This window comes from Saimiri boliviensis, chromosome 13 (assembly GCF_048565385.1).
Source record: "Saimiri boliviensis isolate mSaiBol1 chromosome 13, mSaiBol1.pri, whole genome shotgun sequence".
NCBI lineage: Eukaryota > Metazoa > Chordata > Mammalia > Primates > Cebidae > Saimiri > Saimiri boliviensis.
Window position 1 is genome coordinate 22023003 of NC_133461.1, and position 25913 is coordinate 22048915.

At 37.0% G+C, this 25913-nt stretch overlaps 1 protein-coding gene across 4 annotated transcripts in view; it reads right to left on the reverse strand.

The window, feature by feature from the left end:
• The window catches only part of WDR7 (WD repeat domain 7), a 372789-nt gene that overhangs the window by 272625 nt on the left and 74251 nt on the right, over positions 1 to 25913 (reverse strand). For all 4 annotated transcript variants that reach the window (XM_003926047.4, XM_003926046.4, XM_074383362.1 and 1 more), the window contains one exon: positions 20791 to 21005. In XM_003926047.4, the coding sequence (XP_003926096.1) occupies positions 20791 to 21005 (215 nt within the window). The remainder of the gene's footprint in view (positions 1 to 20790; positions 21006 to 25913) is intronic.

A 25913-nucleotide genomic window follows, 5' to 3' on the forward strand; every position in this document is an offset into this window, starting at 1 on the left:
AATGGTGCCATAAACAAACAGATAAGGCACAAGAAAGATGCAATGGAGGAAGTACCAACTCCACCTCTGGTGACTGGGAAACTCTCACGGAAGATGTAACGAGCAATGAAAAGAGCACTCCTGGCAGAATGACGGCCAGGCGTGGAACAGGACAAAGGGAGAAGTATCACACGATGGATACTGCTGAAACCACAAATGCCCAAGATGAAGAATGCAAGGCACGGCTTTATCCTGCAGGCTTGAGAGCCACTAAAGCAGTGTTTTTCTCAGAATCATCAGGAGTGCTTGTGAAATAAAGCTTCCCGGGCCTGATATGAGACCTGAACCAGTATCTTTAGAAATGCATCAGAATCGGCGGGCGCGGTGGCTCACGTCTATAATCCAGCACTTTGGGAGGCTGAGGCGGGTGGATCACGAGGTCAAGAGATCGAGACCATCTTGGTCAGCAAGGTGAAACCCCGTCTCTACTAAAAATACAAAAATTAGCCAGGCATGGTGGTACACGCCTGTAGTCCCAGCTACTCGGGAGGCTGAGGCAGGAGAATTGCCCGAACCCAGGAGGCGGAGGTTGCGGTGAGCCGAGATAGTGCCATTGCACTCCAGCCTGGGTAACAACAGCGAAACTCCGTCTCAAAAAAAAGAAAAAAAAAATGCATCAGAATCTAATCAGCACCCCAGATTGACTTTATGCAGCAAAGTTTGAGAACTATTGTCTAAAGGCTTTAATGAGGGGAGTAACATGATCAAACTTAATTGTATAAACATTATATCTGCCAGCAATATTGGCTAAAGGGAGCAAGACAAGAGTCATAAATATGAAGTGGAAGGCAACTGAAACCATCCAGATGAGGGAAGGTAAAAGGATGCAATAGCACTGAGCATGTAGAAAACACGACAGATTGAAGAATGTGCATACTACCCTTTTATTTCTCACAGCACTGTGCTTTATATTTGCTTTTTAAAACAATGAATGGGTAATGTGAGATGCTATGCTTACTGCTTTTTACCTACCAACACTAGTTTGAGTGAATAATAAAATTATATACAAATATTTTATCTCATACTGATATGAAAATTATTATTAATAATGATAGCTACACCACATACGAAGCTGTTGTTATGGCCTAAACACCAGACTAGGTATTAGGGCTGGTTATGTCACAGCAAAAGATAAAATATCATCACATATCAATATTATGTAGACAGAACTGACACTGGGTATGAAGGAATAGGTAATAACATTAGGTAAAACAAGAGCCCATCGCAGTGCTTTGGCAGATGATGCCTTTCCAGGAAGGATCTGCAAAATTCTTTTAGCAGAAAGAGACCATTACTACCAAAGAATATAAAATCAACCATGTTTAGTAAAGAAATTATTGAAGCAGCAAGAGTGACTTGAAGCAAAAAGGAGGTAAGAGTGGTAGCCTCAAGGTAGTCCTTTAAGCTCTCTCTCCTGATGTCAACCATATATGCCCCCTTTTGGCACCTGCTGATCTGCCAATGATTCTGTCCCTTCCCGGGAGGTGTGCCACCAGGCAACACATGTGCTTGGACACCTGAAAAGTCATCTACTGTCTAGGACAATGATATCTGGATGTGACTGTGTGTGATTCCTCTTATCAGAACTTCTCAGTGCACTGTGTCATTGTAGCAAAAACTGTACCTAACAGCAATCCACACAAAGTTTTTAAAAAAGAAAAAAACAAAACAAAAACAGATGAGAAGGTAACAGGAGGAGACTAAAGGAGAGAAAATGAGTAGCCCCCAAGTCCTATAGATGAACTATCATTTCTGATACCAAGTCCTGCATAACTTGTAATACCTGACAATAGATTTAACTAACCCAACAAAGTCTTGTTACAACAAAATATACGTATGCAGCAAAGTTGTGAGGATAATATTTTGGCTAAATGCATGGAGATGGCAGAATTAATTACCAACATGTCTGATACTATATTACACTAAGCTTAATTGTAGGGAAATTAAAACATTTATCCAATTCATAAGTCTCTTGGCTTAATCATAAGATATTCATGTCTAGAGCAAACTAAGTCATTCAAACAAGCTTATATTCTTAACAATTTCAAATACAGGCTATCGGATCCGGAAAATTCTCTAGCAGGAAGCTGAGTATGCTTGCTCTGCTACCTTTATTAAGAACATTTGAAATGTGTGCTCACAAACTCATCTTTACATTATCATGGAGGAAGATTAAATTCAGTTTAACAAATATTTGTGGAGTGCCTATTATGTGCAAGATGCTTGGGAGAAAATAAAGCCTCTGTCCTTAAGAAGAAAGCCAACAAGGAAAGTTAAATTATACGGTATACACAAATGAAAAGGTCTCAAATTTGCTAGTAAAATTCAATGATAAATGCAAAATACATATATCTACACACCTACTTAGAAGGGTAGTAAGATAGACATATTTGACATTTTCAATGTAAGAACCAAGTCAATTGCAATTTTAAATACAGATCTAGCCATTTCAGATTTTAAATAAGGAATAAAACTTAAAGTAATTGCAGAAATAAAACTAGAAAGAAATTATTGGACTTCTTCCTTGTTACTGAAAGTGAACCTGTGGCAATTACAGGTTGAGGGTAGCAGGTAAAATTGTCTCTCAAGTGAAAACCCAAGGAAAAATAACAGAACTATGATCATGAGATTAATCTGTATTCAAGCATGGATATTTTTCAGCACATAAACACACAGGCACACACACACCATATGCAGTAGCCTCCAGCAACAAAAAAGCAATAACTTAGAATCTGCAGAGGAAAAAATGTTGATGAATCCTTATCATTTTACATATTTATAATGTTTATCATTAAATATTTGAATATATTCTAGGTTAAGTCATGTCTAGTGAAATACCTGAGAGCCTTGTCTCCTAAAACCTATATTATAATGATATTTTCAGTGTATTTGGTTTTATCCAGTGACAAAGAGAAATGTAAAACACTGGCAATAATTGTACTCTTCCACCATTCATTTCAATGATTCTGACTTAAAGCTTACTTATTTATTTCTGAATCGTTTCTTAATACTGCAGTTTTCAAGAGCATTCTAAAATACCTTGTAAAATAATTTGCTATTTATCTTGAATGAGCACTGAGTCCAATCTATAATGATATCAAATGGTTCATATTGTTAATTAAAAATAGTTTATTTCTACCAGCAAGCACTGGTAGAAACAGGCTGATTTTCATGCTAAAGTATAAAGCAGAAGAGCTAGTAACTTAAAAAAAAAATCAGACTCTCCTTTGAAACCAGAGATTAAGGATACTAAGAACAAGGCAAAGAAATATTACATATCTAACACACACACACACACACACACACACACACACACACTTCTATAGATATCAGTACTGAATCTTGAAATGGAAAACAAAAATTTACTTGACAAATCTTAATATAATGTTCTACAGAATTATGTAGCCATCATATTACATTGCATGTTCTAAATAATCTTAAATATCCTAAATATGGTGAAAAATGGTTTATTGCCTAATAATATTCTGGCAAGAAAATGAAATTAAATACTTAATGATTTTACTTGATTTAGTATAGAATATTTGTTGAATAAGAGTTTTAAAAAATTTCTGAAATTCTGATGCATGTTAAATGTGAGTCACTGAATAAAAACAAATGGATGCCTTGCTGTAATTTTTAAATATTCTAAAATTAACTGAAGGAAAAACCATCATCAACTAAAAAGTATGAATATGGTTTCAATATTAAATATTTTAAGTACTCAAAAAAAGGAAGAAAGGAAGGAAGAATAAAGGCAGAGAGTGAAAACGCACAAAAACTAGAAAATATCAATAAACTGTGGAAGACTGAAATGGGTATTTGGTGCCCTCTGCTGTTGTTTTGCTGTTACTTAACATTAAGAGGATAATATGAGTGTTGTGTTTTTTTCCCCCCAGAGAATCCATTTATGTTGGAATTAGACTGTATATACTACTAGTCGTCTTAAATATTTTATTTTAGACCGGATAAGACTTCATGAATAGGTGCAAATGACAATATAGTCACGGAGTTATTTGACTTTTCATGTGTTTTCATTAACAAACGTTAATTAATAAGCCTAGAGATATTTAACTGAGAGGTTTTAAGGTTTGATACTACACCATAATTTATTTAATGATATAAATACAATATAAATCACTCAATTAAAGTAAATTGTAACCATTACATGCAAATGTTTAGGTTGTGTCTTTAAGAAAATCTTTCAAAGATGGTTCTGTAGGCCATGTCTTACTGGATGCCTGAATAATAATATCCAAATAGTAAACATATATTAAGAGATTAGAAGATCAATATATTAAGAGCTCTCCACAACAGCAGCACAAAAGAGATTGATTTTCAACTCTTCCCAAAGGGCCAAGTTACCAAAGTAACCAGTGTTCCTCCATTGTGCAGACCTTTACATGACTCAGTTAACTTCCCTGGCGTCAATTATTCTATCTTCCGAATAAAGAAAACACTGCCTACCTCAAAGAGGTGTTGTAAACAGCAAACAGATAACACAGGCAGTATTCCTTTCACTGCTAAGGGAGAGATAACAAAACCCTGCTCATTTTATCTCAAATGAATGTATTAAAGATACATGTGAACATAGCTTATACCAAGAGAAGGAAGGAAAATGCAAAAATCCGAAGAGCTCCTGGTATAGCACACCCTTCTAGATATGCTGATACCCTTAATACGCTTGTAAATGAATGGAAACAAGGTGAGATTCTGGGAGGCTCAACTTGGTAAGAAGGGTAAGACTAACAATGACAAAATGAAAAGAAAAAAAAAAAAACTGCGCTACTCTACCCAGGGGGGCACTTTGGTGAACAAACCCTAATTTCAGAAATATTTGTGCTCATGTAGATTCTAACCTATTTTGAACCCTCTTCTCTCATCACTGTCCAACTTGGCCCACACCTTGCTCTTCTCTCCACACAGTGGCTATGCCCACTGCATCTGCAGAGGCTGCTGCCTTTACCTGGGATGTTCTTTCCCCACTGTCCTCCTAATGTCAAGTCTCTCTCTTCTAAAAAGCCTTCCCAACAACCCTTCAGGTCAGTTTGTCTCCCTGGGGCTCTCTCCCACTTGGTTCATACCTTAAGTAGTAAAAGGCTCACCACAATGAGTTGCACACTTTTCTCCCACATCAGAGCACAAACTCCTCAATGCCAGGACCCACTGGGTGTGGGTGTAACTGATGCCCTCTCCAGCTGGTTCTAGCTTGGGACCAGCTTATAGTATGTACTCAGTATGTGCTGAATGAATGCATGAATCAATCAATCAAGAGTATTAAACTAGTATATGTTGAACAACTATTGTGATAAATGTTTTCAAACATGTTATCCCATTTTAACTTCATTACAACCCTATTATCCCAATTTTAAAACCAAAACCAGGTTGAAAGGATGTCAGTCAATCACCTGAGGTCACACAAGTCAATGGTGACAATACAGGAAGTCAGGTTCCTCCTGTATCTGCCTACCATTTCTTACATGTTTTGAATAATTGTCAAGAGACTCTCAACATTCAATCTGTAGAAATTTTAGAGAGAAAGGAGGTGGTGAGGGAAAGAGTGAATCCACTCCATATTAGTTAACCCTCATATCCTGGGTTATTTAGTGATTCAATGAACGCTTTGCGCTGAGCACTGGAAATACAAGCAGCAAGTTGGTATGGTCCTTTGAGAAGCTCTTTGTCTGATATAGAGCAGTGGTTCTGAGCAGGGGTAATTCTCTGCCTCCGCTCCCTGCCCCCGCCACTCCCAAGGGATGCTTGGTAATGTCTGGAGACACTTCGCTAGTGACAGCTCGGAAGGAGTGCTAATAGCATCTAGTGGGTAGAGGCTAGGGATGCTGCTAAAAATACTGCAGGGCACAGGATTCCACAAGAAAAAAATTATCCAGCCAAAAATGTCAATATTGTTGAGGTTGAGAAACTCTGATATAGAGAAATACAGATGGAAACAAATATATCTACCTGCTTACGTATATTGGTACAATAGAATAAGTACTAGGATAGCAATATAATCCAGGTGCCAGAGGATCAGAGAGGAAGACCCAATTTCTCCTGTCTGATTTGGCTGTATTGTACCTGAAAAAAAATCAGGAAGCCTTTGCAGGGAGAGAGGTCACAGAACTCATCCTCATGAGATGAGAAGGAGTTAGCCAGGTGAACGGTGGGGACAAGCCCATAGCAAGCACTACACTGACTACAATAGAAATAAAGGGGACCAAAACCCAATTAACATTACACTGTAAAAACCTAAAATCCTGGCTTATGCTGCTAAATCCCCTCCCATTTTACCATTCCCTTTCTTTTTCCTCCCTCCTCCTTTCTACCCATCTATTTACTTAAGAAAATATCACTTTTACCAGAGTTGATTGCTGCTTGGTTTGACTGTGATTGAGGTGTGAATATGATTAGGAAAAGTATTTTTATACAGAATAAAAGATCAGTGGAAGACATTAACAGAAAGATCTTTGTATATATTTTACCTGTTGTAGTCAACTGACAGCATTGTATAGAATTCCAGCCACAACCGCTATGTACCACTTATACTTCCTATACCCGGACACTGCAATAAACTGTCTCCCCGACATAACTGGGAAATACATTTCCATCCAAGGTTAATTTTAGGGCCCGAGATAGCATGTCATACAAATGTTATGAGATTTACATTGGAAAAAAATGTTTAAACCTTGAAATCATTGTTCCTGGCTCACACCCTTGCTGGCCATCCATTGTCCTAGGGAAGTTCTGCATCCATATAGGTCAGTGATTTTCAACTTATGGTCTGCATTTGTTGGAGGTCAAGGGGCTTCTTTACGGGACGTAAAAGGATTCAAAGTAGAAGGGCAAATGACGCAATGTTAAACAAAGGGTCATTTGGTAAAGTGAGTTACTAAGGTTACTTTTGCTAATTTTGCTATAAGTGCTATTTTTCTATTTGGCTATTTATTACCTTAAATTAGCATGTGACTAGTTTTCCAGAACAGGGGTCCCTCAACCTTCAGACCACGAACTGGTACCGGTTCACAGGTCCATGGTTTGTTAGGAATGGAGTCCTACAGCAGGAAGTGAGTGGGAGGCAAGCAGGCGTTACCACCTGAGCTCTACCTCCTGCCACATCAGCAGTGGCATCAGCTTCTCATAGGACTGCAAACGCTATTGTGAAATTCGTATGCAAAGGGTGTAGGGCGTGTGCTCTTTATGAGACTCTAATGCCAGTTTCATCCCGAAACCATTTGCCAAAGCCATGGAAAAACTGTTTCACGAAACCAGTCCCTGGTGTCAAAAAGGTTGGGGCTTGCTTTTCTAGAGACTTTCAGCCTTATAATTAAATGTCAGATTATTATGAATGTAGAATAATGGTATGAAAATTTTAAGCATATGAACACCAGATGATGTCACAGAAGAGATGCCTTGATAATGCATCATAAGCGCTGGCTTTCAAATGCTGTTATCTTGCTTTCAAACTGCAAGTTCCTATTAGATTCCTTATTTAGTTTGGGGATTTTTACTTGCATCAACAATATTTTAAACTATAATTTTCAAATACACATTCACAAGGCATGTATAAATCCTGTTGTTAAATCATATCTTAATCCCTACTCCCAAATTAGCCTGTTAGATGGCACTGCATTCTTACCACAAGGCTCTTTATCCAGCGGGAGGAGAAAAGACCAGGAAAGTGTACCGCCAAATTCTAAAAGCCATAGTGACTTTCACAACTTCTTGGCCGTCTCAACTCCAGTCAACATCCCCTCTACTCAACCTCAGCCAGCCACTCCCATGGCCATGCACACTACCCGAGAAACCTAAAATGCTAATATCCCCACTCTGGCCACACGTTCTATAGTTCCAGATCTTCCCCCTCACCTGCTCTTCAGCCTCTTAGAGCACAAACTGCTGCAACCCGTATGTGGGAGTCATCTGGGAACCTTTGAAATTTCCCACACACAGGTTGCAACGCATACCAATTAACTCAGAAAATCCTCATTTAGGAGCCAAGTGCCAGTCATCCCTAAAGATCCGCAGGTGATTTCCGCAGGGTGCAGCATGGTTTGGGAACCACTATCACGGGGGCGTTCGGGCCCTGGATTCCACAATTTCATCAAAGACCGTCAGCCCTTTCCTGCCCTTCCTTGCCTGTCCAACTCCAGTCAGTCCTATTACTCTTTCACAGTCACCCTCCATTCCCTTCTACATCTGCATGTCAACTACAAATTCACAGTGTATCCTTATACTTGCTCTTAGATTCCCTCCTTTGCTCATCTCTACCACTCTCATCAGGTCCTCTACTCAGGGTCACGCTCTTCCTCCCCACAGACAATCTTACTTCCAACTTCTGGGAGAAATGGGAAGGAATGTTCTTTCTTCAATCCACATCCACTAACCACAGAAACATACACCCATCGGATGCCCAGCCTGTGCTCTTTCTCTTCGGTTTCAGAAATAAAGGTTTCCTCCTCCACATCAAGGCCAACTGTCTTCCTTCCCTTTATCTTTGAAATAGCCCACTCTCTCATCCTATGGGGAACCTAGCTTCATCAATTATCAATTCCTCCCTAACCGGATCTAGAACGTTCCTCTCACTACTGGATCATCATTCCCAGCCCACAAATACTCTCAGCTCTCTTTCCTTCTCTTCTTATAGACACATTTCAAAAGTATTATACATTTGCTACTTAATTTCTATGTCTACACTTTCCATTGACTCCTTAACCCTTGACAATGAAGCTCCTGCTCCTAATGAACTGGGAAGACAGCTTTTAAAAAGAAAACTAATGACCTCATTGACAAACACATTTAGGATCACTCTACTCTGCCTGAAACTCTGGATTCCCTCTGTTTACAGGTCCACCCATTATCCTGGCTCTCCTCATATGCCTCACACCATTCCTTCTCTAAATCAGTTCCTTTTCCTCCTTTAAGGTTAGTAAACCCCGAGTCTATCTCTGAATGATCTCCTCCACTTCCACCGTACAACAGATGCTAGGGAAGATGTGGTGGAGAGGGACACTCTTACACTGTTGGTGGGAGTGTAAATTGGTTCAACCACTGTGGAAGACAGTGTGGTGATTCCTCGAGGACCTAGAAATAGAAATACCATTTGACCCAGCTGGGTATATACCCAAAGAACTATAAATTATTCTATAATAAAGACACATACACACGTATGTTCACTGTGGCACTGCTTACAATAGCAAAGACCTGGAACCAACCCAAATGTCCACCGATAGACTGAACAAAGAAAATGTGGCAGATATACACCATCGAATACTCTGCAGCCATAAAAAACGATGAGATCCTGTCCTTTGTAGGGACATGGATGAATCTGGAAAACATCATTCTCAGCAAACTGACACAAGAGCAGAAAACCAAACACCGTATGTTATCACTCATGGGCAGGTGTTGAACAATTAGGACATGTGGACACAGGGAGGGGATCATCACACACTGGTCAGCAGGTGGGGGTAGGGGACAGACAGCGGGGGTGGGGAGGGTGGGAAGGGATAAATGAGGGGAGAAATACCAGATATAGGTGATGGGGGGATGAAGGCAGCAAACCACCTTGCCATGTACATACCTATGCAACAATCCTGCATGGTCTGCACATGTACCCCAGAACCTAAAGTACAATCAAAACAAAACAAAACAAAAAAACCATCTTTGTATGTCTCATCACCACAGCCCTGCCTCGAGTTTTACTCTCTCAGATTAAAGGTCTGGCAGACATTACAACGTAGATGTCCCACAGGAACCTCATACTCACCATATACAAAGCAACTTATCCTGGACAAAACCTGCTCTTACATTCGATGTGACACGTGACAGAGCTACTTTCTATTCTATCACCCAATCAGAAAATGTGTGAGCCAACCTTTTTTATCACCCATACCTAAGCAATCACAAAGTCTCATAAATGTAACTCACAAATAGTTCTTGAATTTAAACTCTCCCCCCATTACCTCTTATCGGTTTTACATACTGGCTTTCACATACAATTCCTCTTGAGAATAGAACTACAAAGGTGTAGTTTTTTTTGTTGTTTGTTTTAAGTTCAAAAGTCACTGAGGTCAAAGATAAAGCCTAAGCATCAATGGACGGGCCTCATTTCCCACCACACCTGTCCCCCGCACATGGTATTTCCTACTTCCCGCTTTGCTTGGGCCACCTATTCCTCCTGGATCAAACAGCAACCCATCTCCTTTCCATCACCTGACTATGTCTACTCATTCCAGAATGTCTCCTCCTCCAAGAAGCCAGTCCTGATCAGTTCAAGCTAAGACAGGCTTCTGCAACACTTTCTGCATTTCGTAGCCATCTCACCTACTTTATTAGATTGTATTTATCTGGTGTTTTTTTTCTGAAGGTAAATATGTCTTATTCATTCGGTTCCCCAGGGCCTAACCCAGTACCTAGCAGTAAGTGTTAAACTGAACTTGACTGATTCAATTATTTTCTAACAGAGGCTTTAAAAGTCAAAAAGTTTAAAAAATTTCTATATGGTCTCATAAAAAGCAGATTTTCAAGCATATAAGAGAATAAATTATTTCCTCTCCCAAAATACTAAATTAGTAGTATTTTGCCACAAATATGTATATTCCTATTAAATTACTTCTCAATACCTTTGAGTTCCCAAATAAGAGTTAAATATAAAATATCATACACAAGGGCTATAAAGCTTTGGCTGCTGAAAAGGTCATAGGGTCTAACCCACCCAGCACTCCCTATTCTCACAGCATTCTGCTATTTATTATATGAGACAGCTTAAGAAATTTCTCCTTAGTTGTATCTAACCTACATTCCACAACAATCTATATTTCTTCTTAATGTAGTGTATTTTTGTTAATGTGGTTGCAAGGAAAAACAAAACTGTTCTGAATTTAAAACCATCATAGAACAAGACTGCTTACCCTTGGCTCAGAATGTGATGAATTATATTTAGTATGAACTATGAATTCCATTCATAAATCCATTGAACCTCTATTATATGTAACACACAGGGTCAATAAGGCACTAGAACTACGGGGTTTATTAGGCTTCATGAAGGGTTGTTCCGCTGTATATGTCATTATTTGATAGTGCTATGCAATCACCACAATAAATCCAGTCATGCCTAATTCAAAAATCCTTAAAAAGGAAAAATAACCAAAAATCCTGTAATCACCAGAAACTTAGCAAATATGAATTAAATATTTAGTTTTGAGAGTTTAGTTTTACTCCCTAAGGAATAAAATACACTAATATAATGGTTGAGATTGCATTCATGGCAACCTAAAACTCATTTCCTTCAAACTAGAAAGAGTTGGTAGTAGTAGGCCACAGATTGCACACACTGGCTAGTAAAAACTAATGAGAAATGGAATGTTCTATGGCACACGATTTTGAGTTCAATCTTAGATATGTTAGTTTTAAAGTACCTCGAATAAATCAAAGCAGTGATCAAGGAAGCAAGAGGACCATCACTGGTAATGTAGAAAGCAACAGAGCTTTTGAAAGTCTTGCGGGACTAGAGAGAAAACCGAACATTCAAGGGACCAAGATCCTAGTGAGAAGAGAGGGAAAGAAAACAGAAGTTGACACAAGGCCATTCATGTCACGTGCCAAATACTGAAGTTGTGTGGGGGACTAAGAATGACTCTAGGAAACAAAATAGAGTTTTTGGCAGAGCTGTCATGCTAAGACGACAAGAATTAGGATTCAGGACTTAAGAACCAAAAGACCCCGTTAAATACTCCAGGCTCTCAGTTGGAAGCCGTGGAAGTACTAGAGAAATAAAAGCAAAATCATAGGTAGACAGATTTAAAATACTGCAACCTAGCCTTGATGCAGACCCTGATTATATTAAGTTGGTCAGCCTTTATTCTATCTGACAAGCAGAGAAAGAGTGAAAACCCTCTGGAAGAGGATATCATTTGAACAAGCTACATTCTTTATTTACGATGTCTGATATTTAATCAAAAATTACACATGCCAAGAAATTATAGCATATAACTGAAATTACAGGCAATTAAAAGAGACTCACCAGTGATACAGATATTAGAGTTGCCAGATAAGAATTTTAAGATAATTAGAATTAATTTGTTCAAGGAAATACAGAAAATGGTGGGAAAAGATAAAAAGATAAAAGAATTTCACCAGACAACTGAAATCTATTTTAAAAAATAATCAAATAGGTACTCTAGAAATAAAGACAATAATAATAACAAATAATTCAGTATAAGAGTTTGTGGACTAAGAGCAGAAAACATTAGTCATGTGGAATACATAAAAAGTTACAATGCATGACAACTAACGTGTAAAAAGGGGACAAATGGAGTTGTAGTGTTCTAAGGCTTTAGCACTATCAAAGACATTCTAACAGGAATAATTTGTTTTGAACTGTAGTAAGCCAAAGATGTACTTATAATCTCTAGGGCAAAAACTAAAAGAATATTAAGAGAATGTATAGCTAACAAGTATAGGAAGGAGAAAGTAAAATTTAAATATATTTGCAGAATCTCAAAGAGGTCAAGAAAAAAGAAAAAGAAGCAAACATAGAAACAGGTAAGTGAAATGGAACTCAAATGTTAAGATGGTAGATCTAAACACTAATTACATTAGTTTTAAGAAAAAATAGAAATAGAGTAGCAGAGATTAGCAGTAGCCATAATAGTCAAGAGAAGAGCAAAGAGATCAGAGGTTTATAAAGAAACAATTTAGAAGAAAATCCAGCAGTCTAGGAACTTGGTAAGGGAGAAGATGCAGACAATATTTTATCGACACATAAATCTAGAACACATTATTATAATCAATGTTCACAATGAGTTACCAAAAAAGAGTTAACATTCAATACATCTTAATTAAAAGCTAGGAATGCATAATGTTTCCTATTCAAAAGCCATCAATGACAGACTGGATGAAGAAAATGTGGCACATATATACCATGGAATACAATGAAGCCATAAAAAAGGATGATTTCGTGTCCTTTCCAGGGACATGGGTGAAACTGGAAACCATCATTCTCAGCAAACTGACACAAGAACAGAAAACCAAACACTGCATGTTCTCACTCATAAGTAGGTGCTGAACAATGAGAACACATGGACACAGGGAGGGGAACATCACATACCAGAGCCTGTGGGGTTGGGGGCTAGGGGAGGAAGAGCAGTAGGTGGGGAGATTGGTGGGGGATAGCAGTAACAGAAATAGCTAATGTAGATGACAGGGTAATGGATGCAGCAAGCCACCACCATGGCACATGTATACCTATGCAACAAACCTGCACTATCTGCATATGTACCCCAGAATTTAAAGTATAATTTTTTTTTAAAAAAAAAGGAGGGGGATTTTATGCTAGCTAAATGATCTGGACATTTCAGATAATCCACAAAGTCCATATTTTAATATGCCAAATCATGGAGGAGAATAAAATTCTCCAATTGCTATTCTTAGTTTATGAGTGCCAGGATTCAGAAAGCAATCAAAATTCCAAATCTTAATTATTATGATACCCAAATATTATTCTTTCAAAGGATCATATCTGTTAATCACGTGAGAGACTGACAATAAGTTTTTTTTTTTTTTTTTTTTGAGACAGGGTCTCACTCTGTCACTCAGGCTATAGTGTAGTGGCATGATCTCAGCTCAGTGCAGCCTCAACCTCCTGGGCTCAAGCAATCCTCCCACTTCAGCACCCTACCCCCACCCACAGTAGCTGGGACCGCAGGTATGTGCCACTACACCTGGATAATTTTTCTAAAGACTGGGTTTCACCATTGCCTAGGCTGGTCTCCAACTCCTGAATTCAAACATTCCACTCATCTAGGCCTCCCAATATGCCGGGATTACAGGCATGAGTCACTGTGCCCAACCAATTTTTAAGTATCTCTATATCACATAATCACTAAAGCTAATAACAAGCATGTTAGAAGATCAGGATTATTTTATTACTGGAATAGTATTACTTCTAACATCTCTCCAGAATGGATGGGGACAAATGTTTTCTTCATTTGACTGAGAAAATATTTCCCCACCTACAGCCACAGACATTTATTTACACTCCTTTGTTTTCTTAAGACTGCACAGCTTAGCTAAGGCTACTTTATTAGGGACTAGACAGCAATTCGTGTAATTTAAAATTCTGTCCTAACAACCACTGGGGACAAACAAAACTTGCAAACTTATGAATATGTAATAATGTATATACTTATATTAACATATTCATATTTTCTATTAAAATATTTATTAAAGTTTTGGGATAGAATGTTAAGCAATTGATTCTTCAAAGGTCATACATATCATAAGAATTCTCCTAAGGACAAAAACAGTTCCCTAAACAAGGCCTGGTATCCTGTACACAATGCCATTTGGCTTGTCCTTGTCTGTACCTTACAGTGCCCTTTTCACAGTGAATCATAACGTCAGTTCAATCAGTACAAATATTTTAGAGTGAATTCTGCAAGCAAAAAACATAAACTATGTTCTTAGGTTATATTTGACTTCCAAATTCCATTCTCTCACCTAGACACACAGAATACAAAGCTACTGACCTTTGCAAATATAGCCTATTCATTTTTTTTTTCAGGCTTTTGACTAATTAGGCAACATGAGAGAAATGTAAGGTAAAAGATAAATCATCCTGGTCATTTTTCCACTTCCTCAACCTCATCATTTTTCGCCATAAATAAAGTGATTCAGATTGGCACAACAATGCCCAAGATATAAAGCTGCAGAACAGAAAATTACACACAGTAGGATGAAGAAATGAATTTCATGGCAGTAAAGGTTTTCTAGCTTCACTAATAAAAACCATATAGCCCAAGCTCTCTTTACAAAGAATCATGTATGTGGGATGAAAAAACATGTCAGAAACATCACCTGATATGCTAAGACCATCTTAACATATTCATGTATGTATTCTCCAAATATCATGTGCAATCTATAAGTGACTGGTTGCCTGTATTTTACAAATCTTCTAACCAGTGAACTGCCTACGCTGGATGGTGTTGGGATTTAAAAAAAAAAAAAAAAAAAAGAAAGATGTCTTTACCTCCAAATAATTATAACCACCTCTTCCTTCCTTTTAACAGATATCACAGCCTACTTTTATTCTCTTCCACTAAAAATGTCTTGGTACATTCATCTCCCTCTCTTTAATCATTACCGATCACAAGGAAACTATTTCTACTAAAGGTAAATTCTCCAGCTCTGTTCTTAATACCGTATCCTCCTGCATTGTTCTACCCATTATCTTCTCCACCAACACAAATGCTTAGTCATCTCCTAAACAGAGTATAAACCCTGCTCTTAAGCCCCTAACCACTGAAGCTACTATCCTCTTTCTCCACCAAAAGCCAATTTCTTCCACTCTACCTCCACTTTTCATGATCAGCTCATTGTACCCTGATTTCCAATCAAACCAACTCTACCAAAACAGTTCTCTTAATAATCACCAATGGCTTTCCTAATTACTAAATACCCAATTCTTAATGTTATTTCATTTCTCTGATAAACAGTGGGCCTTTAATTTTGTTTTCTACTGTATGTGTGATCTAGAATCTGCCTGAATGATTTCTCCTTCTCTGCCTCTCACTGGCTCATCTTCATCTTCCTGATATCTAAACAGGCATCCTGTCTTTAAATTTCTTCCATTTCCATACTCTGTCTCTCAATAATACTACCCTATGATGATATGGCTTAAAAAGCATTTCTTAAAGGATAACCTTACCAACATCTCTCAATTTCTATCCTGTAAGTCTGTACCAAGATTTTGTAATGCATTACTCATAGTCAAAATGTATTAAATAAAATTCATTCATTTTTCCCATTCATTAATCCATTCCACAAATAGTCATATTTTTAAAAAGAGTCAGTTGCCTAGAACTGGAATAATCAAGGATGGAAGAACAAAATTAAATGAGGGAAGCAAATGTCTGATCACAGTGTCTCATAGGCCACTGTAAGAACTTTGAATTTTGTTTTGAAGATGACAGGAGGACACTGGAGGTTACCTGCCCAAGGTCACCCATGGCCAGCAAGTTATAGAAACATAATTTGAACACAGACATACCTGTCACTAGAACCCAGGCTCTTAACCACTCTTTTGAACTGCTTTTATAAAAATAAAACAAAAGCCATTCCAGAGAACTATCCTTACAATCTTGATATTAACAATGCCATTTTCTGATGTAGGGGTCAGCAAACTATGGCCCATGGGCCAAATCTAACTTACCACCTGCTTCTGTAAATAGTTTTATTGGAAAGCAGCCATGCTCATTTGTTCACATATTGTCTATGCCTCCTTTCACACTACAATGCAAAGTTAAGTCACTGTGACAGAGACAGCGCACAGTCTAAAGTATTTACTATCTAGCCCTTGACAGAAAGAATTTGTCAATCCTTGTTCCATCCAACTGTCTTTAGGTGCATCAGTTGCCAACTGGGGACAGTAAGAACTAACTCACTTATTTGCAGTGACAATTCAAGAATGAAGCATATCTGAAAAAAATCAGACAATAGCAGGTAACCCAAAATGTGAACTGCAGTCTAAGGCTCTACACTCCAACATCTATTTAGGAAAAAAATATGACCATTGCTATTCTATCTCACCATCATGCCACTTATTTCTAAAAGGAATTTTCCTGACCCCGCATATACCCCAACTCCTAACACTACTGCTAAGATGCACGTCTCCTATTACAATCATCCTCAAAGCCTACTCACGGCCTGCACATTCCTGTTAACAGCACTGCCATTCTCCTTTCAGCCAGGTTTTGGTGTCTGAAACATTCTTGAACATCAAACTCTTTAACACTAGAGTGAAGTCCTATTTATTCAACTTATGCAACAGCTTACTAACGATCCTGTCTTCCAAATTCCCACCGCTTAATCCTATTTCCAGTCCCCATGACCTCTTAATCATTCCAGCCTCACACTTCATTTCCCAAATCAATATTTGTAAGTGTCTTACACACAAATGTTAGATATGACAAAATATTTCTTAAACAATCAAAAGGGTCCTTTTAAAACTATTTGACATCATTTCACCATCCATTAACGTATGCCCTCAGCTTTGCATTCAAGTTCCTCTACAACACAATGCTAATCGACACCTCAAACTAATTTCCTACTAAAGTTCTTGAGCAATTACCATTTTTCACTAGTATGTACCATAAACTCTGTAGCTATACTACAATGTAATATACTTATACTACATTGAGCATTGGAAATAAAAAGATGAAAAACTGAATTCCTATCCTGAAGAAGTTCAAAATCTAGTAAGGAAGACAACTATAAAGAACAAAAAATATCCTATACAAAAGAGAAAAGTGTTTTGGGAAAGTTACGAACAAGAAAAAAAAAATGTGAGCACAAAAAGAATGTAAGAACTAATTCTGCCAAGTATGTGGAGGGGCTAAGGGTTGGTGATGGCTTCATTGTCCTGAGGAAGAGTGAGACTAAAGAAATAAGAGTGGGTAAGGGAAAAGAAGGATAGGATAGAGGATGCAGGATTCCTGCTATTTCAAGCTTTTTTTCCCCCTCCCCAGGGCAGTGGTTTTAAACCAGAGGCAATTTTTGCCTAAGGGAAATTTGATAATATCCGACTGTCACAACTGAAAAGAGGAGGCTATTACCAACATGATGTGATGTAGGCAGAAGACAGAAATGATGCTCAACATCGTGCTATAGACTACAGCCCTCCAAAAACAAAGAATTATCCATCCCAAAATGTCAATGTGTCACAAATGAGCTATCATGGTCTACAGCCAAAGGGAACATGAATAAAGGAGAGGATACTGTTGAGGTAAGTTGAGTGAGGTAAGGATGGGTTAGAACACTGACAATACAGAGATGACAAGGAAGGGGAATTAGTTCTATATAGACAACCTCACCAAAACCAAAGGAAGAACGCACAACTGAACAAAACTTCCTTTTGCAAAGGAAGAATGCAAGTTACTAATGAATGCTCTACATCTAAAGGTTCATGAGCACAGACTTGAGACTGCAAAGCAGGGGTCTTAATACAATCGGTTATGAGGGGATGTTGAAGACAAGGGCAAAAAAACGAAAGCAAAGGCTCTCTGCACTTTCTGTTCCACACCATCCAATTCAACACACAGTTATTGCACAGCTGCTGCTGGATGTCATGGAAAAGCACAGAGATAAGTAAGTCAGAAATCCCTGCCCTCAAAAAGACTGAATTTCTATAGGGAGAATTAGGTAAGTATGTAAGTTATCATAATATAAAGAAAAATATACATGTCATAAGAGAATGCAAAGGGATTCAAAAATATACACAATCTTGCAAAAGACTCACTGCACAGTAATGAAGTATAATTTTACTTAAGACGCTCTTCTAGTGTGAGGAAAAAAAAAAATCACAGGATAGTAAATTCTCCATTTTGTTGAAGTTTTGAATGTCCAGTACAATTAACACAATTAGCAAAATAAAATGTTACTTCCAAATAGCCATGATTGCTAACACTATTCCACCAAGACACACTTTCTATAGGGTATCCCAATACAGGCTTCACTATCCATTGAAAGACTCACGTTAAAAAAAAAAAAAAAAAAAAAAAAAATTGAGCCAGTATCCTAGAGTTAAGTCCTGTACCATTGAGAAGCTTGTAGTTGTTTGTTTTTTTTAACTTTGGGTGGGTTTATTTCTCCTGAGGTTAGAAAGCTATCGAGAGGATAGCTCTTTAAATATTCCCTTCAGAAGAAGCCTCAAACTCAACAAGAGAAAATAGTTAGCGAAATCCCTAATGGTCCAGCCAACATACATTTTTCATCAAGTGATTATCCTCCCGCAGCCTCAGCTTCCTAAGCCTTTTTCCTCCCTTCTATAATTGTTTTCCTTGTAGGCCAGGCAACAATTACCACTGCTACAAGACTAAGGAGGTTCACAAGCAATATATTTTACAATACATAAGTGTAGTGTCCCTGATATCTGGTGCTTTTATCACTAATTGCACTATAAAATACGCTATTAAAACAGGGACAAACAAGATTGTAAAAATCACATAATGGACCACGACCACTTATAAAAGCCATTCATAACTGTTACTATACCACTTATTTTTCTTTAATTTTCAAGTTATATCATTATTTTTCCAAATTTTTACTTCTAGGGGATACCATCAGGAGAAATAATATATTTGGGAGTTACACAACATACATGTATGCTCTTAAACATATTGTTTTATAAATTTGCTTTAAATTAAATTACATATCATATCAGAAAATGTGCTATGAATCCTGAATTCCCAGAGACAGCTATGTGATTCCTTGAAAGTAATTATAAGTATGGACAATGCATTTAAGCTGTGATTTCTTCACACACTTAGGGTATGTTACTGAAAGCATAAAGTGTAGAAGGATTTCACAACTGTTGAAATATACAACACAGCTGATAAAACATTTATATCTTGAGGGAAGAAAGAATGATCAAAGGGTGACATTACTGCGAATTACTGGAGGATGTGGGTCAGTGGAACTGCCTACAGTATTTCATGTGTCATCAGCACTCACTAACTCATGGGTCATTTTCAAGTCTACAGATGAACCTTTCAACCCCTTCACTATTTATTCACATGTCTGACCATTTTTTAAAATGAAAATCAAGAAAAGAGACTAAAAACAAACGTATTTGTGCTATCCATTAGTAACTCTAATGAATATTTATATAGAACTACAATTTTAAGTAGTGATTCAAGGTGAAACATTGAGACTGTCCCTAGGTTTCATTTATCCGTTACTAGAGATAAACTAGTTTCAATTATACCACATTACACAAATACCACAGACCAGTGGCTAGCCTCTGCAAAACTACAGATAAGTAACCAAATTCATGAATTGGGACTGTTTTTGTTGTTGTTGAGATGGAGTGTTGCTCTTGTTGCCCAGGCTGGACTGCAATGGCGCAATCTCACTGCAACCTCCAGCTCACTGCAACCTTCGCCTCTTGGGTTCAAGTGATTCTCCTGCTTCAGCCTGCTGAGTAGCTGGGATTACAGGCATGCACCACTACGCTCAGCTAATTTTGTATTTTTAGCAGAGATAGGGTTTCTCCATGTTGGTCAGGCTGGTTTTGAACTCATGACATCAGGTAATCCACCCATCTCAGCCTCCCAAAGTGCTGGGATTACAGGCATGAGCCATAGCATCCAGCGGGGATTTTTTTTTTTTTTTTTTTTTTAAATAGTATAATCTTCAGTTAGTAATCAAAGTATAAGTTATTTTTTCAGTTAAGTGTCAAAAAGGAAAGTGTGATTGAGCTTAGGTCTCAGAAACATTTCAATACTCTACAACTCCATCATACTTTATTCTCAAACATTTTCTTAAATCTTTGAAATAGCTTAATCTTACTGAAGTCAGAAACTAATTTTAAAGCAAATGATACATCACAAGTACAGACATCTAATTGTACGTATTTTTTTCCCTCCTAGCGACATTAGCTAGTGCTCAATCTTTCAACAGAAAGATTATCAAAAAGTAAGACAGATTGTATACACAATGTTCGCTCAAATTTCATAAACTAAAGCACTTAATTCAGTAGAAAGAATTTTAAAATATTTGAATGGTAAGAATAATTTGCTTTTTCAAAATGCCAAATACTTGCAAAATCCAAACTATGTTGGATAAACATAAATGAAAAACAGAAGCTTATTTTTCAGGAGTCATCTCTCCAAAATTATTTTCTAAGATATGCCAAAGCTATGTTACTAAATGCAGTTAAATGAGGTCTATACACTTCAGGAGGCCACATACAAAGCTTACCTTGTCAGATGCCTCAGAAGCCAACAGGTTAGTTGCAAGGGTTTGTAGCTTATGATGGGCCATATTTTTAAGAGCAGCAAGACTACGTCTCGTCATAGCTTGTTTTAGGTTGACTGCTGGATGACTAAGTGAATCAACAGCAGCAGGAACAGCTTCATCACAAGCGTTTAGAATTTCAACTGCTGTTATCCCCATCACACAACGATCCAATGCACCTGAGAGAAAAATATATTCACAAATATTATGTAATACAACACAATTTTAAATCATTTAAGTACAGAAAAATGGTATGAAAATTTTTTATGTAGAAACTTGTTTTATCAATGCCTCCTGGAAATATCTTTTTGCACTTCCATCCTTTAACAATCTTCTATGTGGTACCACCTTAATTCCTCTCCCACAAAGTCCCTGACGCAACTTTCCAATTAAGTCAAGTTCAGAGCTAAGATCCCAACAACCTCCTTCAGACTTTTCCCACTCTTTCGACCTCCCAGATAGCTTTCTTCACTATTCTCATCCCATCACACCATTACAAACATTAAAATCTGTTATTTGACCTTCCTCTAAGTTGTATGTCAATCTTAAACATAAAAAAAAAACTTACTAAAATTTGTTTTCCCCTTGAATAATTGCTGAAGCTTCTCCTTCTCTAAGAAACTTCCACAAACAGAAAAAATATTATAATCTCTCCATTCTGTCTGCAAATTCTCGACTCTTACTTTCACCATCCAGCCAAATGTTTCTTCATATGTTTGTGGAAATTACCACTACTTCTACTTACAACTGGCTTCTTCATTTGGCCATGCTTTCCATTTATCTCCATCTATGCACCTCTTGTCTAAGTCACAAACTTCCTTCAACACATGCTTCACTACCTCTTTCACCCATTTTACAAGGTTTTAGTGTTACATTTTCAATGAGTTATTCCCTGGCCATCTTATCCAATTCTCCCTTTTCTGCTTTCTTTTCTCCATAACACAAATACCAGCTAACATACTATATGTTTAAAGTTTTTGTTATTTTTGACCTGCCTTTCTCTACCCAGAATGTAAACTACACAACAGCTAGAGAGTTTCAGATGTTTTGTTCACTGTTGTATCCCTGGTACATTGAACAGTACCGGGCACACTGGAGGTGCTGAGTAACTATTTGTGGATTAAATGGAGATAGAGTTACCAGCCTCAAAATACAGAGTTCTAACAAATCTATGAGAAAAAAAAAAAAGCCAACAAAATAATGTTTAAAGAATATGAACAATCAAAAAAAGAAATACAAATAGATAGGAATCATACAAACAGATGTCAACCTCAGTAATAATCAAATCAAACTGAAGCAATAATGAAACACTATCTCTTATCATACAGATATTCATGATTCTCAATGGTAATATACTTTTAGTACAAATAAAAATTAGTAATACTTGTTTTAACCAATTCTATTAAATTTAAAACTCACATTTCCTTTAACACAGGAATTCCCATTCTAAGATTATGCTAAATAATGATACCATATTCAAATATATATGTGTGAGGGGTTATTGTCTTAATCATAATAGAAAAATTTTTTAGAAACCTAAATATCTATCATTAGTAGACTGGGTCAATAATTTATGATGTATCCACTCAAAGGAGTACTGTGAAGTTACAAAACCTATTTTTAAAATGAAGCTCATCTATATATATTAACACAGAATAAAAGCCACAACATACTGTTAAATAAGTTAGAGAACCGTCTTCATAGTATAGAAGGGAGGAAGGGATATTACAGTCACAAAAAAACAGTCTCAACAGATGCACACTCATGGTACATCTACATTTACATGGTTGAATTAGTACAGAACTTCATATTCTTGTACCTGAAGATTTGTAACATATCAATTTTTTAAACATACATTTTTTTAAATATTGTGGGAAACGATTTTAATTAAAGTTAATTTGATTTTGAAAATAATGATATTCTTTCAGATATCTTAAAGTTTCACAAAAATAAATTTGGAATTTACTGTTCTAGCTCTTAATTCCTATTAAATGTGGTCTGTAGTTATAATAGAAAGACTTAAGTGACCTTCCCTTCTTGACATCCAAAATAAAATTATTAATCAACAAATAAGTGAGAACATACTACCTGCAAAAGCACCAAGTAACAAATTTGCTCCCTGGTGTCAAAAGTTTATACTTCCTCTTCCCTTTTGAACAACTAAGCCCTAAGTTAGTAAACAGAGTTGAAGAAAGGTAGGGGTCCATGTCAGACGAGGGCCATGGTGGTGAAAAGCGGGTCTGCAACAGCCCAGAGCAGTATCTTAGAGGCTGAGACAGTGCAGATGGAAGCTAAACAAGAGGGAGGTGGTGGCAGAAGCTTGGCAAAGTGTTCAGCCCCAGAAGCATGTGCATCAAGAGACACCGTTGGAACCTGAATGGAGAGAGGAAGGAGTTCACACAGGGAGGCAGACCACTACAGAACCCAAAGGTGGGTCCAAGAAATGAACACATGAGAAAGCAACCTGTCACAGAAAGTTGGAGTCTAAGAAGTATGAGAAGGGCATCCACATGGTGAGGGGGAATGGTCTGGGGCCTAAAGAGTGAACAAGGTATCTATGCAGTGGACAGTTTTGCATAGTCTGCTGGATCCCAAAAGGGGAGAAAGGATGTCCATGCTGGGAAGAGTAGACTCAGTCACAGGGCATCATCCAGGATGGACAAAAAGCACATCCACTTGAGGAGGCAGCATCATCTACTTGTGTTGGGAAGCAAGACAATGCTGAAAGAAAAAAAACACGTTCAGTGTGAAGGGACTTCACTGCCCAAATCCAGGACATCACATAAAAGTTTAGGAATGTAATCCATTGTATAAAATAGAGATCCAGCTGACAATAAATGAATAATTTAAGTGTTTGATAAAGAAAATCTATTTACATGGTTTCAAGGTACCTCCTCACAAAATGCTAATTACAAAAAGAAAAAAGATAACTTGCCAGTGAAGAAGCCAAAAAACAAAACCCCTTAAGTGACCTAAGTAAACACTAATGATGAAACAAATTAAAATCATATGCCAATTGATAAGATGTAATAACAAGGCAAGACCCAAAAGGATCACACTGTTTCCCAGTAACTTAACTGTGTCCCACAACAAAGCTCAAGAATATTTATAGGAATACAAAAATCTCCAATAACCAACAAAATAAAATTCACAATGTCCAATATCTACCAAAAAATTACCAGGCATGCCGAAAAATGATCAATAATGAGAAAAAAACAAAATCAAGAAAACCCAGAACTGACAAAGATATTAAAATTAGAAGACAAAAGCATTAAAGATTGTAATTGTATTCCAGATGTTTAAAAGGTTTGCACAGAGACATAAAAGATATTAATAGACCAAAATCAAGCTTTTAGAAATGTAAACTACAATGTTTGGGATGAAAAATATTGTAGTTTACATTAACTATGGGAATAATTAGATTAGACATAGTAAAAGAAAATATCAGTAAACTTGAAGCATACCAATAGAAATTATATAAAATGAAAAAAAAAATTTTTTTAAATGAAAATACCATCACAGTGAGCTGCGTAACAACTCGAAATGGCTTAAAAGACATAATTGGAGTCCCCAAAGAAAAGGAAAGATAACAGAGGGCAGAAAACATATTTGAATAAATTATGGCTGTAAATTTTCCAAATTTGATAAAATCTATATAGCCACAGATCCAGTAAGTATAACAAACCCCAAGAACAAGAAATGTAAAGAAAACCACAATCAAATTGCTCAAAACCAGTAATTAAGAAAAAAATTTAAAAGCAGTCAGAGAAAAGAGATGTTTTATATAGAAGAAAGGGAAGGATGATAGCAGGTTTCTCACTGGAAAGAATGCAACCCCGAGACAGCTGAGTATGGAAAGCAAAATGGAAAGCAAAAAACAAAAACCTGTTGATCTAGAATTCTATACCTAGAGAAAACAGCCTTTAAAAATGAAGATTAGAATTGTTTCAAACATGCAAAAGCTGAAAGAATTCATCACCTGCAGACCTACACTAAAAGAAAAATATTAAACTAAAGAAAAGTAACTTGAGACAAAAATCTGCATCTACACAAAGCAATCAAGAGCAAAGGGAATGGTGACTACATAGATAAATATACAAGACTACATTCCTATTATTTAAGTTTCCTTACAATACCATAGACAGTTTAAACAAAAAGATGAAAAGAAAAAAAAGCAATGTTCCAAGTGAGTGAAAATCATGAAAGAATATGGATGATATTCTTTCATGATTTTCACTCACTTGGAACAAGCAACAAGAATTGGGAGTGACCCAATTATTCTTGACTAGAGCAACTGGTCCTCGTAAAAGAACAGTAAAAGGTAAGGACAGAAAGGTGGGAAGTTACCACACTATGGAAGATCTTATCTTGAAGGCTTTATGAACTAATATTGTTTATGGTTTATTCATTAAGACATTAATATGAACCAAGTGTTGTCAATGTTTTCTTTCCTAAGATTAATTTCCCAGCAGAGTACAGGATGAACTGGAAGAAAGAGTAGGCAGAGCACCCAGTAGCAATAGCCTAGGTATGGGAAAATATGGACATAAATTACAATGGTACACTGGAAAGAATAAAAAAAAAGTAGGTGAGGGAGACGTAATGGGAAAGACTTCGTGATTAATTGCATGGAGGGGTTGAGAGAGAAGGGAGTAGTAAGCATAGTCGTATCTCCATTCTAACAATCTCTTACTTCAAAGAGGGAAGCAGTGAAAATGGTAACTAAATAGATAAGTAAATATGTATGATTTCATAGAGTCAATCATCAAAAGAGAAAAAAGAAACTGATTATACTTGGTTTTACCAAGGTTTTAGTCAATTACGTTATTTTCATAACCCATTCATTGTGTCTTCCCCTGTCCTGTAGCATGTTTTGTAATAGAATGAAAAACAAAAATGTATAGAAAAGCTGATGATGTAATGGCAACACAGAGTGAAATACAGATGTAAGATCTAAGTTCCACTGTATTAAATACTACAGGCAAAGAGTCAACCACATGAAGAAAACACTTGCCACTAAAACCCTCCATTAATAACAAAAGAATTAACTGCAACACTACCTCCTGATTCTCTTCAAAAACATCAAT